This window comes from Anas acuta, chromosome 3 (genome assembly GCF_963932015.1).
Source record: "Anas acuta chromosome 3, bAnaAcu1.1, whole genome shotgun sequence".
NCBI lineage: Eukaryota > Metazoa > Chordata > Aves > Anseriformes > Anatidae > Anas > Anas acuta.
In genome coordinates, this window is record NC_088981.1 from 78,490,688 (window position 1) to 78,509,299 (window position 18,612).

The 18,612-nt window shown below is 35.4% G+C and overlaps 1 protein-coding gene across 6 annotated transcripts in view; it reads left to right on the top strand.

Annotated features, from left to right (window-relative positions):
• Positions 1 to 18,277, top strand: part of EPHA7 (EPH receptor A7) — a 166,944-nt gene extending 148,667 nt beyond the window's left edge. For 2 of the 6 annotated variants that reach the window (XM_068677922.1, XM_068677921.1), the window contains exons 16-17: positions 927 to 1,082; positions 14,459 to 18,277. In XM_068677922.1, the coding sequence (XP_068534023.1) occupies positions 927 to 1,082; positions 14,459 to 14,672 (370 nt within the window). In that variant the 3' untranslated portion in view covers positions 14,673 to 18,277. Of the gene's footprint in view, positions 1 to 926; positions 1,083 to 2,254; positions 14,144 to 14,458 lie in introns of those variants that run through there. The other 4 variants (XM_068677924.1, XM_068677923.1, XM_068677925.1 and 1 more) reach the window with 3 other exon arrangements.
• The last annotated feature ends 335 nt before the right edge of the window (positions 18,278 to 18,612 follow it).

The window sequence follows — 18,612 nt, forward strand, 5'->3', positions numbered from 1 at the left end:
AAGTAAATGTTGTGGAACTAATACACTTCTCAGTAGCTACTAGCTACTTGTCACTCTTTCCACACTCACCACCAGCAGTCTTTGTTTTCTTTGTCTCTTAAAATTATTGTCTTGTTGGCAAGATCATCATCTATTGTATTTTTATATGATGCTTCCCTTGCCTACTAGGAACTGATACAGTAAAAACAATAATTAACAATAATACTCATGTTAAGCCAAAATACTTTGACATTGCTAAACTTGAGATTTTTAGATTTGTGTTTTGGCTTTATTTCCTTTCAGTGATTGCATATCATTGTATTTCATGGTGTAGCTTTTTATGATTTCTTCATTAAATTCAGGTGATTTATTTAATCACGGTAATCTTTTGATTCACAAGCTAGGTCAATGCACTAGGGAATCAGCTGGCCTGTGTTCTGCTTCCAGTTCTTCTACTGACTGATTTGCTGTGTGACCTTAAGCAACTTACTTTGTGTCTCTTCTCTTTCCATGTCTTTGTTTTGTCTCATCCAATTCAATAATGGGAATAGCTACTGCTATATTCTCTAAGAATATTATATTAAAGAATATTAAAGAGTAGTATCTTTATTTTATTCAGCAACTTCAGTTGCAGCTGCTGTCACACTAGATAATAAGGTTGATTTTCTGTTCGTAAAAATAGTCCATTAGGCTGATATTGCTCACTCTGACCTATCATCTTTTACGTGAATAATCTTAGGAAACATGTATTGTGAGCTACAGAGTAGTCAGAACTATTCACAGAGTAATCTAAACTGTGTAAAAAAAAAAAAAAGAAAAAAGGCCTAAAACTTTCTACTCTTGAAGTTTTTAATACCCCAAACTTATTTAACTCTTACCTTGCTAAATATTCCCTGATGTTTTACTCTCTTTGGAAACAACTTACTTTCCTTTTTCCTTCTCTGTAGACCAATTAGCCCTCTTCTGGACCAGAACACTCCCGATTTTACCACTTTCTGCTCCGTAGGCGAATGGTTACAAGCTATTAAGATGGAAAGATATAAGGATAATTTCACAGCAGCAGGCTACAACTCTCTTGAATCAGTTGCCAGGATGACTATTGAGTAAGTTAGTACTGGGCATGTTTAACTTGCATTTAGGGAACTTCTAGGTGAACTAATACACAATGTTCAACTCCAAAACTTTACCCTAAGTACAAACATGGTACTTGGGGTTAAGCCAGCAGGTTTAGCAATTCATGATGTTATATTACAGCATCCTTGAAAAGGCAACCTACCCTACTACCTATGTGTGGCAACACATTTTTCCATGATTTTGAGACCAATAATAACAAGGGGCTAGAATTTGAGGGAGAATGTAGCCCATTTCAGAGTAAGTATGTATAGGAAAATAACCTCTTTGTTTCCACTACCTAATTGGTACCTTTTCTATATGTGTGCTAGGAAGACGTAGAGCTTTCTTCTAATTGGCTGGGGTCTGTCTGTGCCCTGCAAGAAGTGACTTTGCATTGGGATGAAAGTCTATAGAAGCAAAAGAATTTTCTGAAGGCAATCATGGCCAGTATTGGCACTGCTATCTTAAGAAGGTCTTCTTGGCACCCTGAAAACAAAGTTCTTATCCTGGTAGTTGCCAAACACTTGTAATTCCTGTTACAGAGCAGTGGTTTTTTTTATATATAAAGAAAAAAAAAAAAGGCAAAACAACCCTTTGAAACAATATTCTCAGGCTTGCAGCCCCACTCTTATCTGCTTAGTATCACTGGGGGTCTCAGCCAATAGCTTGGGAACTGTTAACAGAGCCCAAAAACTTCTGGCAGGTAGTAGCTCTAGTAGTGGTGGAATCAAAACAGATGATTCTTTTTCATTTGCATGATGGATATGGGTCAATACGCAAAGACTTTCTTTAGGCATCTCTTTATGAAGCAGAATGTAATCCCCCAAATATTTCATTTATACCTAACTTAATCTTAAAAGCCTCCCTAAGTATTTTATAAGAGAAGCGTCTCTTCCTCTGGGCATCCTTAAAAGACACAATAAAAGATTATCATAGTATAATACAGTGTACTCCTTCTCAGATGTGGAGACACAGTGCAGTGTAATTACATGACACATGCCATGTAATTACAGTCCTCACTGAGGGTCTGTATGGACTTCACAGTACTGAGCTGAGATTCCTGTATAGCCCTGACCACTATGTAGCTTTAACTCACAGTTGATTACCATACAGTAGGAATCTAAGTTGAAAAATTAACAATGTACGCATTTATCTTCCCCAGGGATGTGATGAGTTTAGGGATCACGTTGGTTGGTCATCAAAAGAAAATCATGAGCAGCATTCAGACTATGAGAGCACAAATGCTACATTTACACGGCACTGGCATCCAAGTGTGATAGACATTTCTCCCTTATGAGGGAGGTGACAGACTGAGAGAACAGCACTGGCCTTCAGTATATATGAAGTGCTACTAGAAGACACTTGATTTCCTGGGTCCTTCCTGCAGTGAATAGAAGAGCTACAAGAAGCACCTACAGACTTGAACTCCTAAGTGCCACCAGAATTTATGAAAAGGGAATTAGGATCCACCAGTGGTGGCAAGGAAAACAGCAGTGACAATAAACAAAGTACTACCTGAATAAACATACAAACACCTTGAGCTCTCTAACCTCCTTTTTATCTAATAGACTTTTTAAATGTACATAAAAATTTAAAAAAGAATATATTTGTCAGATAAAATCATGATATTGTTGAATTCAACAAAATATTTTCCTTAAATATGTGATTTCTGAATCTTTTTTTAATCATTTGTGTTTATTCTTCATAAAGACTTTCTTTTAGTATGATGTTTATATCTTTGGACCTTTTTAGTGCTAATTCTATGACACATTACTACACTGGGTACCTCTGAAGGATTATTTGAATTCATAGATATTTAAGAAGCATGACCAAGCAATGTATATCTGTCCAAACTTTGGTATCCTTTTGTGCCATTTACTTTTGTTAAATCAACACCGTATCGACATGGCTAGCTAATTGGCAGGGAGTCAGGAAAATGCAAGTTGCCAAGAGCTCTGATATTTTTTACAGAATTTTTTAAGGTTACACATATACTATCTTTTAAAAGAAAATAAAAGACAAAAAAAATATATAAAAAAATAAAAAGAAAGAAAAGCAATAATGACCCCTAAGTAGTTCTAGGCACTTTTAGCAAATTGTTTGCAAGATGATTTTAATGGACTAGAGTTAAAGTGAAATATATTCTAAGATGTAGATGTACAACTGTAAACCTGCTGAGGCACTACATTGAATGGACAAGTGATTGTAGGAGTGTCTCAGAACATGGATGCAGTTCTCCAGTGTTACCTAAACCATGTAATCTGAGCACATCACATTTTTCTTCAATGCTCTGCATTAGCAAATTGAAAGAAATAGCTGGCATATATTTTATATTAGTTTAAGTTGAATTCAGTCCAACTGTGAGAATAAGGACAGAGATTTTATATTAGAACCATAGAGCATGAAGCAAGGGGCAGTTCAGAATTTTCATGTTTTTTACAGGCTTTTGCTGCTCTGAACAAATATGTGTGTGCTCACACAGACACAACGGTCATTCATCAGGAACACAGATGCAAGAGTATTTGCTCAATGGAATATCTTTGTATGCCATTTACTTATATATGTATTTTGTTAGATTAACCATAAGCAATAACAAAGCATGTCTTTACAGATATTGCAGGAATGTATATGAAGCAGAGAGAAATGCTTTAAAAAAATTTGAAAATTGTGAACTACCCCAACAGTGAAATGCTGTACTTCCAAAGAGAATTGGGCTGCTTCTATTGATTTTGATAGCGAAAGATCCCAGGGATCAGTCATAAATTGGACTTGTTTGATAATGTGGGCATCCACACAAAAAAAATAAAAACAAAAGAAAAACCCTGTAAATGTTCCTTTGTAAAACTTGTAAATTTTATTTATACTGTCTTGGTTTGTACACACATTTAAGTGTAGTGAGCTCTGAATACATTGAAAATGCACTATATTTTTCTATTTTACTTGCAGAGCATCACAAACAAACATATATATTCAGTGATACATAATGTGTTTTCCCACATTTAGGACCAAAGATAGTTATCAAAAACTTAAACACATCATTTTCCCCCCTCCTTTTTTGAACCGCTTTTTAAATCACTGTACAGTTATATTTGTCATTTTATTTATTTGTTTCATTAGAAAAAACAGTTTGGTTACACCAATTTTTGTCCCCTCACCTTTGTTGAACAAAATCTGTAAAAAGCTTTTAATTAGCATAATCCCGTTACATTGACACTTCCATTTGTAATCTTTGTAATAGACTGTAAATATATTTTTGGAACTATAATGCAATGTGCATAAGGGTTATTTTTCAGTGTCCATATATGATTGTTTATACAATTCACAGCACTTTACAGTCATGCTGAGAAGCCTAATTTATTGCCTGGATTTGGGCAGAGTAAGAAAATAAGGTGATTATTCTTATTTCATATTAGATTGTCAGTCAGTAGAAATTGAGTTATTTTCTGTATGTGGCTCAAGATGGTTTTTAGCTATTAAAATTAATTTTCAAAAATGCTATAGAAATAAGATGCAGAGTAGACTGCACACCCAACATTGAAATTAGTGCATGCAAGCACTCAGCTAACATACTTCCAGTAGCCATTGGAACACTAGTAATTAATAAGCATCCATTTTGTGTTATAACTAATGCTAAGTGCCTCACTACTGGGGTGAGCATCTGTGAGCAACTCCACAGGGTGCTTGTCAGTTTTGCTGCTGCTTTAGGCACCTAACTATGAATTTAGGAGTCTACGTTCAGACACCTGCTTCCTTACAAACTTTGGCTATTGTTCCTAAGGGCTTGGCGATTCCAGGTACAATACAGCAATGCTGGTATTGCTGAGAACCCACAGACCCTAAATGCAACAGAGTTGAGGCCAGGCTTCACCTTGAGGACCTGCTCAATGTTCTGAAGCACAGAGGCCTCAAAGCATGTGTGGTGACCTAGGCTCACACATGTAAAAGTGAGAGCCCTAATTTTATTTCTTCCTTATTTTTCCTTGTTTGATTTAAGCCATCTTCTTTGAATAGTAAATATATTTTATCATTCATCTATATACCTTGATTGCCTTAATGTTGCCACAGTTTCTTACACATTTGAAAGTGGTAGAGTAGAAAAGAAAGCACAATCAATACCAGTATCCCTATTGTATCTATCTATTCAGAACATTACTGCAGTTTAGATCACATGCATGATTTATATTTGGTAGAGCAGTAACATTGACGTTGGTTTTAGTTCTCCAGATTCCAGAAAAACATAATCCAATGTAACAAAAAAAAAGTGCCAGAGAAAGTTGGTGTTCATGAGAGGAACTGAAGAAAGAGTTGGGAGAAAGAATTAAAAGCTAAATGATGTAACAAAGAAATGAGCTCAGTTTTGGAAAGAAATGAGCTTAATTCCATTGAACTTAGGAATTATGCAACACTAGAGAAGACAATATCAGGCTGTCAGTGAGGTTAATCTTTCTTGACTTTATCCATCTACAGCAAGTATCTAAAGCATCTAAAAGAGAGATGCCTAAAACAAGCAGAATGAATCTCCCTCTGGGAATACTTATCTCCATTACCTGTAGAGGGAACCCAGATGATTAGCTTAGTTTAGGCATCTGATGTCTAGATATTTAAAACCAGATGATTCCTATTCTATATGTTCTTGGCTGCTACAGTTCCCCCCAAGCTGAGTGTCATAAAAAGACAGCTCTTCCGCTACTGGTACCTCCCAGAATGTATTTAAACTGGGCTTTATCACAAAGAGAGGTTTTGTTGTTATTATTTTGTGTGTGTGTGTGTGTGTGTGTGTGTGTGGCTGGCTTTTTTTTTTTTTTCCTTCACGGTTTTGTAACAGATCATCTAAACGCTTTTTGTATATGGGTATTAATTCTTGATACATTTTGTGATTGTTCTGAGGAAGACCTGCCTAGTAAATTACAGTTATTGAATATTTTAAGTAATCAGAAATATTTGCTGACATACTGCTTCAGTCCAGAGGTTATGTGATCAGATATGATGGTTGCTGTTTGCAAAACCATGTTTATCTAAAACTTGTCATGTAAAAATCTCCAGGAGGCAAAGATGCTTAAATGTGTCTAAAATTGAATGTTGCCCTTAATATCTCAATAATTGAGCTCTGTCTGTATTATTCTCCATTTAAAATGAGTTTTTAATATTTGTTTAAACTGGAGTCGTCTGGCATCCACTGAGGGAGTCTGAAAAATTATTTTAAATTAAATTTGCTTTTCTCCACTGATCGTAATATACGGTAAATAGTTTCCACTGTTTTGAATGTTTCAAAAACTATTGCTTTAATGTGGGGGATGAAGGGGTCTATTTTTGTTTTGTTGTTGGTATTTTTTTACATTTATGGGTTAGTAGTTGAAATAAAAATAATAATAATAATTTGTCCTTAACTTTCTAAATAATTCGTATGTAGCAATTTTAAGAATGATTTAAATTCTGTCACTTTTGGGTTACTACCAAGATAGTGATTGTGTCACTACAGCCATAATGCCAAGTGATACTGAGACACAGTTACAGGTTCAGCTGGCACTCTGTTGCCGAGTATTGACATGAAGCAGTCCACTGGTTGTGTGGGAAGCGTGAAGGTCAACTCAGTCAAAAAGGGTCATTCCACCTTCATATATATATATGTGTAATATTGGAGCTAACATTTACGTCCATAATTCATTATATCCCTGCATACAGTTATATAATGACTTGTTCAACATTTGTTTGGTGGTGGGGTTTTGTTTTGTTTTGTTTTGTTGATTTTGGACAACTATCATTTGTGCTGTTTCTGGAAGTTCCCAGATAGAATGGTTAAGAAAAGTAAAATAAAAATTCTTGCCTAACAGTAATTGTGACAGCTGGTGCTGCAGGACTATTCAGACAGTTGGAACAGTGATTTTTAGATAGCTGAGGTACTATCAAAATGGGATTTATGCAGGACCTGTTAGGATTGTACAATATGAATTTACTAATATGTAGAAATGAGTATTATTTTTTCCCGACTAACTTTGAATGGAATTCAAGATGATTAATTTGAGATTCAAAAAAAAAAATGCTCAAAAGTTCAACCTATCCAACAATTGTTTTTAAAAAGTGATCTTTATTATTTTCATAGTGCAGCCTTCTGTTTACTTGTCAATAGGTGGTCCTGTAATTAGTTAAATTTCCTGCAAAAAGGATGGGGTGGGGAAGAGTGGAGGGGGAAGAATACAAATATTTTATTTATTTATTTTAAAAACTTTTCTGGATTAGGTTTTGCAAGATTTTTAAGTTAAGATAATCAACACACATTTAGAGTAAAGCCTATTGAGACAACCCAAGGAACAAAATTAGTGTGTCTACAATATCCATAGAATTCTGAACACACATTTAGGATGGGAAAGGGTCAAGCAGTTTGGGAGAGAAAGGAACCATTTGGTGTTTATATGCTGTAGACACCATGTATGTTATGTCCAGCAAGATTATGAAAGATGAAAGGAATAATTTGGAGTTTATATGCTGTATATTATTTCCAATGATATTATGAAAGGTTAAAGGCTTAAGAGGAAAATGCTATGTTCACTTTTGTTCTTGGTGAAAAGTCAGAAGACAGGAGTGAATGGGAAGAGAAAGCTGTGAAGCCATTCAGCATGTCTAAACTGTAGGGTTCTGTAAGACATGATGGGAATGGAGTTGAGGAGTGCTGAGATTTTTGTTTAAGTAAAGAGATGCTGTTAATAAAATATACCTAATAATCTAGGGTGGAGTGGTTTCAGTATTCTGATTTTTCCTCAGGCCAGATTGGAATTTGTCAAAGAGACTAAATTGAGACAGATGGGAAAGCAACTGGTAATATGCAGCTCATTCAAGCAGACTTGAAAGAGACATGAAAGGAGAAATTTACATTAAAAGCCTGTAAATAAAACATAAAATGATGATATTTACTCTCAGTATGTTTTAGAATAGTTTTCTTTAAATCTAGGGTAATGACAGCAGATTTTAGCACTGATACTATAAAATTGGGTGAAATTATTGTTTGATTAGTGCCCAAAAAAAGAACCACAAGTCAAAAAATAGTTGATGTCTTGATAGCCTATGAAAAAAGATGAGATACAACCAAGCGAAACTTGTATAGCCAGCCAAATGAATCTTGGACAAAACAAGACATAATTCCTAGTGCCAGAATAGCTAAATCAGGAACAGGAAAACTATTCATCCACGGATCAAAGCTTCTGTATTTAATTGAACCAAATAATGAATTGTAGAACTGTGCTGCTAATAATAATTAATACCAATAATGAAAAACTACAACTTAGAGTTCATCTGATGAATTGTAATATGGACAGCATTGAAAAACACACTAAATGCTTAAATCTAAAGATTTATGTATGTTGGTGATATTAGAGTTTCTGGACTCTGAGCTATTTAAAACCAGTTATAAACCAGAGAACATAAAGCCCCAAGTCCTTAACTAAATCTTTCCTATTTTCTGCCAAAGGAAAAAAAATAAATAAAAGAAGAAATACTGAGGAGTCAGTAAGGTTAATCAAGTGCAATATCAATTATTTGCTAATTATTTCCTTAGAATTATCATGAAATACATGAGTTTATTTCATGTATTAAGAAACAAACATCTTGCTCCAAAGACTCAGTCTCACTGAGAGGAAAAATCATCCATTTGTTTTAATAGGGCATCAAAAATTTGCTTGAAAAGAGGCCAGACTGAAGACTTTATACACCTTGATCTCTCACATTTCATGTCTGTAGAGACATTGTTCAGGCAATTTCTTCACTATCATTCAACCTGTCTTACTATGCCAGCTTCCACTGGCTTCCTGAAGGGTTACATGTCTATTTTTAAGATGTTTGCTGGAAAATGTTTCAATTTTCTTTCCTCAGGGACCAACCATCTTATAACAAGAATGTATGTGTAGTTTCAGAATAGAAGGTTCAGCAATCTCAGATTCTCTCCAGAGCGTTCTTTTCAGTCATAGTTATAAAAAAATAAATGTGTTCTCCCATTGAGGTTGCACATAGTAAAAATCATGAGAAATCTGATTTTCATTGAATAAACTTAGAAAATGCATCCAGATACCTCCTGAAGACCAGAAATGAGGGTCTTTAGATAGTGGCTAGGGTTGTGTTCAGAAAGAACTGGGTCTATCTTCATAATACTACTGGGTAGTCTGTGTGTGTGGCTTTCCCCCATAAAATAGTCAAGCTACCAAATTATGGAGTGTTCTGGGTAGATGTCCTCTGTCACTGTCATTGAAACTAGACCACAAATGCAGAATGTACAAGTCCTTAAGAAAAGAAAAAAAAAATAATAAACTAATTCTGTAACAGAATTAGACCAAGATTTCTCTTTCATTTATTGAGTTTGACCTTGGCAACAGCAATGCTTCCATATCAGGTCAGTGGAATAATAAGATGATCAAGGCATTAGAAGATTGGTTGGGGTGATGGGGCTCCTTGTGTGGAAAAAAAGGGGCTGAAAAAAGGTGGTGGACCTGTGGGTGACTTTGGGCAGTCTTTATATTTCTCTTCCAGGATCTTTGCCATGTAGACCCCTTGTCCTTAGCCTGCCTCATCCCACGACCCCCTACTGTCTCTTTTAATCAAGTACCCCTTAAGTTCTCCCTTATATTACCCTACACAAAATAAAAGTATCTTCTTCCCTGGTTGACAGTGTTTGTGCCACCACAGGATGCTGGAGAAGATGCAAAGACAGTGTTAGGTTTAAATGCAATTCATTTGCCTACCTATGGAAGAAACTGGGTCAACAAGGCATGGAAGGGGATTATTAATGAAGATTCTTCTTTATATTGCTGGGTCTCAGTATTATAATTGGACAACTAATTCAATGCTATTCTGGAGATAAAGGATACACCTTATTATATAATTTCCCTGCATACTTCAGCTCATCCACTGCCAAAGGTAGGAGTTTGGAGGAATAAATAAGCAAATAAATAAATAAATAAATAAATCTTTCAGGTATTTCTTTGTAGTGCTCTTTTTAAGAGAAATAATTGAAATAATTGTTTCAATGCCTGAGTTCCCTAAACTTGTGCAAATACAAATCCTTTTTGATGTTTGGCAAAACTATCCCAGACAGACTGTGTGCTGTCTGTTGCAAACCTCAGTTTTTCCTATCTCATCACACTCCTTGCTTAGCATAGTGGTATGCATTCCAGTCCTCAGGGTGATATCTTCTTGTATTACAGCACTGAAACCCCTTTCCAAGTCTCCATACTTGTTGCCTTTGCCTTGTGCAGAGATGTCTCTGAATTTTGAGGATTATTTTTCCCAGCCATGAAGAGGGAAACTAATTTTGAAGTATGCTCTACTTCCAACTCTTCCCGTCTGAGTCATTAACACCTAGCAGCACCCACGCTTCACTGGGGGATGAGTGGAAGTGGGCAGTGAGGAATGGACATTTAGTGCCCCAGTGATGATAAATGCTGTTAGATAATTTACCAGGATTGAGTGTGCAGGTTTTCCGTATTCTTTCCTGTCATGCTCTCCCTCTTTAAAGCAACTACAAGCTGTGGGCATGTTTGGTACTGCTGCTAGGCTCCCTACATCTCTTTCTGTGATCAAAAATCTATGGGTTGGGGAGATCAATGCCACATTCTAAATGCAGAAGTCAATACTGTTGGTCAAAACAAAACTAAAAAAGTGGCAGGGGGTTGGGAGGTATACAGAAGAGGTGAATCAGCCAGGCTTACGAGTGAACTGCCCAGGAACACCAATGATATAAGCTAATGGAGTAAAATAATATCCAAATCTTCACATTGATAGAACAGTCTAAGTGTGGAGGGAGCTGAATGAGACAAATCAGACCACCTAGCAAGGGGACTGTTTCAGAGTAGGGGGGAGGAGAGATGAGGACTTCTTTATGAATTAATGAAACTCATACAGAAAGTCAAATGGAAATTAATATTTTACCTGTGTTACCTGCTTTTGAATTATTTGCTGAAGAAAAAATATGGTTTACACTAGAATTACATTTCTAACTTGGAAGTATTTCCTAGAAATACTACCCATTTTCAGCACGGGAAATTTGCTTAATAATTTTTTTGGAAAAAAAAAAAAAAAAGCTTATGAAGACAGACTTGATGTGCTTGATTGATGGTGCTTCACTTTAGATATCAAAACAGAAAGCATGTATGTTAGCAAACATCTGCATGTTTGTCATAGAGCTTTCATGGCATACATTTGCAGAACAGAATATTGTGTTTGGTAGAGATTAGACCACAAGTTCATTGTATTGTTGTTGTTTTCCTATTTAATGCCATTAGGTGATTGAAGTCCTTGTTAGCTAAGGTCAGTGAGTACTGGTGAGCACGTGAATATGATGTAAATTGGTAAAAGCCATTTCTTAAAAGTATGGAGATATCTCAGAGAGGTGATGTCTGGCGTTTATTAAATTCACTTTCTATCCTTGTTTACCACAACAGCCAAAGCAACAGGACAGACTGACTCCCTTCATGCTTATTAACAGATGAATTGTAACTACACACAGTTCAGGATACATAGCCGATGTAAATGTAACTCTTATCTGGCATCCTTTTACCTCTGTTTTCAGGAAGACTCATTATTTTTTGTGATTTGAGAAACGGCCTACTCCTTTTCTGAGGACACAGAGAAATTTTACACAGTTGTTTTACGCAGAAAGGCAAAATAAGTCTAAGACTGACCCTATAGCTTTGGGCTTTGGGAAGGTAAGAGAAAGGCAACATGTGGGAAGGGTGAGTGTCTGTAGATATGCACATACAGCCAAGCACTTTGAGCTGCATCTGCTGCCTGGAAAAAGGTTTATCAGGCTTAGCAAGATGCTCCACAGGCAGGCTTTATCTCCACAATTCTTTCCTGCACTTTCTTCCCTTCCTTAACCACATAAATACCTTCCCTCTTATTCTGAAATTGGTGTTTAGGCCACTTCTCTGGGAACAAGGAGCCTTATGTTTTAAGTAAATTCGACTTTTTTCATGCAAGAGGTTGAGTGGCCTGCCATGCTCCAGAAGAGCTAATATCTTGGTTTGTAGGTACCGCAGTGAATCTGGGCTTTCCCACATCATTCTGCCATTGCTCAATTATTAGATAAAATATTTATTATCTCTTTGATCTTTTATAATGTGTTTTCTGTTGAAAGGATGAATTTAGACATCTACTTTTAGAGAAGGTTTGAGGTTATGAATCCCTGAAAAATGTTCATCAGAGCACAAACAGATTTACTGCTGGGATGCATGCTGGCATACCCAGGACCCCCTTAAGTGTGCTGAGTACTAGTTCACACTGACTTTCCTTTCTATGGAGTTAGGGTGTGGCTGGTAGCTTATGCATGTGCTCTTTTTGTTCCGTTACTGAATACATGTATGGCCTTGGTATGCAGAACCTGGATAAATGAGTATTACTTTTGACCACACAGCTGACCGAAACAGGAAGTGAAGCCCCGTCCTCATTTCAGCATATCTTGTCTAGACAGCTTAGCCACTCTCTTTGTCCTTCAGTTTCTTGAATGTCCATTTCAGTTTTCTATATCTTCCCAGAGATATAGGCCTGGAATGACATTGAGCATCAGGGCAGCCTGACATGAAGCATTGATAATGAATAGCTAGGTCATACAGATGCAAAGAAATAATCAAATTGATTTATCATGTGTGACACAGGGACACTCTTGTCCCATTTGTTGATGTTTCATACTTGTTAGCTTGCACCTGGTCTCTGCTCTATAAAAGGCAGTAATTGGCAGTGACAACAAGATACACGCAGCCCAAAGTAAAGCCATGCCAGTGTCCAGGGTATACATACACTATACCATTAATCTCTTGATCGAAAGGCCTTCATCCTGGTGCTGACCAAAAAAAGTCAGTAGAGGCATTGCAAATAAAATATAACCTGAGGTTTTAAATACCTATATATCTAAGAGCTATCTCTGACTAACAGTTGCCTTTAGCTTTGCATAAATTCACATGTCAATCATTTTTACTAATTCAAAGACATACTTGCCTTCTAAATAATAAAAAAATGAGTCAAAAAAAAAAAAGTATTCTTTTTGGAAGGAATTTATTCTCAGAGTTCTCTCTTGCTGCTTTCTTTTCTCATGCATTCCATGAATTACTAAGGTTTCAAAGGGCAGGTGCAAATAAAAGCTAATAGAAGTGAGGTGTAGCTTAGTTGATTCCTTCCCTCATGCAAAATTACACTACACTAGAGATGAAGAAACGTTATGTCACTCCATCAGATTGCTTCCTTTAGCCATTTTTTTTTCCCTAAAACTCAAGTATTATGGCTATTAATATTGTCAGATCCTCTTCTCAGCTTATCATAAAACATCTGCTGCCATTTTGTCCAGTCTGGTGACAGAGATGTATGGCATGCTATAAAGTATTAATAGTGTTCTTTTTCTGAATAAGTATCTCCCCTCTGATTCACACTGTTAAATAATCTAATCTGTGTGCCAGAATAACATGCGCTGCTTTGGAATCAACTGTAAGAATATTGGTTGGTATGGTAGGGGGACATTCCTCTTCTGGTTTATTTTTCTTTAGTATTAGTACTACATTGACTTGTCTCAAAGTCTGTAATAGATTGCTTTTCTCTCGGGAATTTTCAAATAATTTAGCCAAGAGGTTGCTAACCATATTTATAATATATACATATATTTTTAAAATCCTGGCCTAAATCTATTAGTTCTAAAGCTATATTTCTTTAGAGATTCCATATGGCCAATCTGCCATTATTAAAAGTTTTTTTAAAAACTTAAAAAATATATATATATATTTTTTTTTTAGGCTTTTGCTTAACATTGCCTTGGGGTGCCTAATATCTTGTAATGACTAAGAAAAGTCAAAGTATTGTATAAGATTCTTCAACAATACTGATAATACCAGGCTAAAGAAGATTCTACCTGATTAGTTTATATGTTTATATTAGTTTATAGTTCATATGAATCTTTTTTTTTTTTAAATTAAGTATAGTTTAAACTGAATTTACACAGCCGTTCCACCCTTTTCTTGCTTCTCTGTATTAAAGAATTATCAACATCTTCTCCCTGTTCCTAATACCCAAACACCCATCCAAACAAACAAACAAACAAACAAAAAACACGGCACCTCATTAATTTACATCCTTTATTTTAAATACTACAATTGTCAATTATAACCTGCCTCATTAAGAAAAATGTGAAATACAGCTACATTTCCTTCATGGTAGAGTTGTTTGCTTGGGAGTCTTTGGGTTTATTGATGTTTACCTAGTGAATCAACAATATTTTTTGTCAAGTAATGGTGTATACATGGAGATGACAATGATAGTATAATTTGCCTCTATTACTTCCTGATATCAGGATTCTGCTGCACTGCCAATTTTATATCTGTTGTTATTGTTTGTTTGACAGAATCAAAAACATGCCAGGTGCTTTGCAAAACAGAGAACAAGAAAAATCCCTTTCCAGAAGAGATGACAGCCTGAATAGAAATGACATAATGGCAGGAGACAAAGGAAGCAGAAAGGGGAAGCAAAACAAGAGTTATAACAAAAACAAGAGTTATAACCATAAAATCATGAGATTGGTTTGGAGGCACAGTGAACGCTATGAGGCATTTTTTTAAAGCACATAAGGACTATAGTTGGGATTAGAGGATGGAAATGTAGAAAAGAAGCATGGAAAGGAATGGAGAAGAAGGGAGGAACAGACTGGCAACAGGAGGAAGAGTAAACAGAGGTGTATGGGAGAGGCCAGAACACACACCTGACAAACTGATGATTATGACTAATGCCAAGAATGAAAGACTACATCTGAAGAGCATGATGATTTCAGGATGGCGAAGCAGGACAAGGCGATGCTGCTAGGGAGAGAAGAGCCAGCAAAGCTGCCCTGGAAGCCTGCCCTGGAAGCTCCTCACACTAATATAACCCTGCTTCCCCATCTTTTTAGCTCCCCTCTTATACACAAAATACCCATATAAAAGAGCAAAGGAGAAGGAGAAGCAGCTAAATCAAACATTTGCAAAAGTACTGCTGAGGAAGAAGTTTAAATCAGGATGATATAGATTTACTGATGATGCAAGTGGCAGAGTTAGTCTTTTTCATTAACATAAATCAATGTGAATCTTTGCCACTACTTACAAATAGGTCTTGCTAAGAAACAGATTTTAATAATTTAACCAGTCCAGGACATTTTGAAATGTCCTTCATTCTAGATCACAAAGAAGCAGAAATCATAACATTTACAGTGAAAGAGGAACACAGAAGAAAAATATCAGAGACATTTTTCTTAGAGTTGAAAATAATTGTTTCAGTATAAAAAAAAAAAAAAAAGGAAAGGAAATGCTCATTGAAAATAATAAAAATAAATAAATTATAACTTTCAATGAAAAAATATAACATTGGAAATAATTTTAATTATGCTGAATTGGCTCTTTTTTTCTCCAAAAAAGTATCAACACTTTTTCAAAGTAAACTGGAAAACTGGCATTTTCAGAATGTCTGATGTTTTAAACTACACTGATTTCCAAGTTAACGGTTCTTCAGGAATAAGAAAGCTGCAAAATGGCCAGTCTAATCTCTTCCTCACCTCCTTCTCCTCTGCTACTGCGATATCAGGCATTTCTACTGATCAAGCTGCAAAGAGCAAAACCAGCTTCTATGTCTCCCTGAAAAAAGGCATATTGCCAACTTCTTGAAGAATTATTAAATTATTAATTAGATCTGCTTATGGGAAATACCTTTTTTTTTTTTTTTTTTTTTTTTTTATAGAGTATGTCTCCATTTAAACCCTCATCACAGCTCTTCCATTTTGCCTGGGAAAGTTTGTCAGAAAGCATGTTGGAAAGCCTCAGATGTTTCTGTAACCAATGAAACTGTTTTTAGTCATAGTTATAGTGTAGTAGATATACTGGGATGATAGCTGAGAGACTACTCCTTGTAATGGAGTACTCTACTACTTTGGCATATATAGACACTTTGCTTTGTACTTCTGACTTCAAAAGTTTGATGTTTAGGGTACTATAAATACTTGCAATTTGTATTTTTTCTTATAAGTTTTAGAAGGCAGCAATGGATATTTTGGTTATTGCAACACCTTATCAACATGATACATGGATTTAGTCTCTTCTAGCAATGGAATGATATAAACATTATTTATTGGGGACAATGGCCTCATTTAAGTCCATCTTGGCAACTCTAGATAGAATTAAAATAATTCATCTAGGTGAGCAGGAGACAACTGCTGAAAATCATACCTGAAAAGTTAGTAGTAATCCTTAACTAGTTGGGTTTGCTCATCATTTGCTTGAAGATTTTGATAACTGGTAACTTACTGGATTCTTAGATAGCAGCAATTGCCAAGCACTTTTTTTTTTTTTTTTTTTTTTTTTTTTTTTTTTTTAATTGCCTGCAATTTGAACTTTGCTTAAGTTAATTAAACTATTGTCACCTTAGGGTATCATTTTAACACTGAGTTTAACAGGACCTATTCTGTTAATGTAGGGATTTCAGCTATTAAAGAATACAACAGGTACAGAGAGTTAATGCATAGCAGTGCTTGTAGAATCAGGCCCACATCAGTTATGTCTCTCCTCCATTATTGAAGTAATATTGGATTTAAATCCATTGGGTAAGCTTACAAAATCTACCCAATATAAGTTCCTCTCTCCTTCAATCAAAAGTAGCTCTAAGGTTTATAATTCCATGTATGAATAAAAACAAACAAACAAACAGAAACAAAAAAAGCAAGTGTCATAAGTCATAGTATCTCTCTGTAATAAAGTAATAACATATTTTTTACATATCATTTTTACATATTTTCATACCAGTTACATATAACTTTTGCAATAATACATTCAGCATAAAGCAATATCAGAACGTAGTTATTATTTCTATTAATAATATTCATCCAAGCTCTGGATTTTGCTTAGTTTTCCCCCTGATTCTGGCATGGTAGCAGATCAGGTAGAAGTTATATGTACCTGTGCACTGGCACTGAGAAAAGATTCCGCTGTGTGACATCTTCCCTCCTTCTGCTACAAAAAATAAAAATAAAATAATAATAATAAAAAAAATAATCACCACCCTTTCATTCCCTATCATTTCAATTGGGAAAGGTGACATAACCTCTGGAAAACTGCAGTTTGACATGCCTTCCAAATTCAGACACTGATCTGGACACAAAGCTTGGGAAGGGATTTAGTACCAGCTATTTCAGTAGCAACGTGATATTACAGGGAAAAGGCTGAAAACAAACAAACAAACAAACAAAAAACATTATAATATATATTGAAAGTAAAGGAAAACATCACTATTTTTCTTTTTTTTTTCTTTTTTTCTTTTTTTTTTCTTAACTTAGCCTAAGTTTTTTTCCTGCAAATCCTTTCCTATTGTTATCTATCAGCTCTTCCGAGATACTTGGTTATGCATAAAGTAAGAATAGCTGCACTAACTCAATCCCAAAGTCCTTATAGCCCAGTGTGCCTGGCAGGTGTAGAGGTCCAGACCTGTTGTCAAAAGGCCTCTACTGTCCCCTAAAGATTGGGGACACCATCAACAGTCAACTTCAAAGCACCTTCAGGGCTCTTTTATCCAGTATGTATAGTTCAAATGCTTCCTAAATCAGGAGGTGCCCTATGTTTGATAGTCTGAATTTGTCCTAGATCTGGTGAATTTACTTTCTCCTTCTGTCTCTCTTTCCCTCTCTGTTTTGCCCTTCTTTCTTCTGAAATAGAATGACCAGGGCTGCATGAATTATTCAACATAAGCGTGTATGATGTATTTATACAATGATATAGCGATACAGTGTATTTATACAGTGATATATATATATATATATATATATGTTTCTATTTTGTTTACTTCTTTCTTAATCATCCAGATATCCTGTTTCACAATTTTACTTGATGCTGAGTGCTTGGCTTGGTGTTTTCAGAGAGCTAATATCAGTTCATGTATTTTTTTCTTCTTAAGCAATAGTGAATTTGGAGTCCCTGTCTGTGAATGTATAGGTAGACTTATTTTTTCCCTTATGCATTTCTTTGTGCTTTATCAAATTTAATCACCACTTTATTGCCAATAGCATTTAAATTTGTTAAATCACTTTGCAGTTCTTTACAGGCAGCTTTTGGGTTAACTTTTTAAAATCATTTTGTATCAAACTTTCTCATCTGACAGTTCTTAGATATCATATTTCCCTTTACTACTAATAAAAGTACTTTTGTTTAAATTCTTTGTTTTAATTCATGCTTCAGAATCCAAGAAGCTTTGCATACATTCAAATGCTATAATTTATGATTGTATTTTTCAGGAAGGGGGAAAGAGACCTTCAAGCTATTTTCCTTTATGTTTTATTAATTGGAAACCTTAAAAGTAGAATTTAAACTTTCTCTTTGCACACTGGTTATGACAGAGTGGTTATACAACATTCAGTGAAAAATTACTAAGGGCTAGATACATGAAATACATTTAAGAACAGTCTTTAGTCTCTTAGATATCCTGCCTCTTCTCAGAAGCTCTAAACCCGTGTTGGGCATCTCTCTCTCTACGTTTAAAGAGGACAGC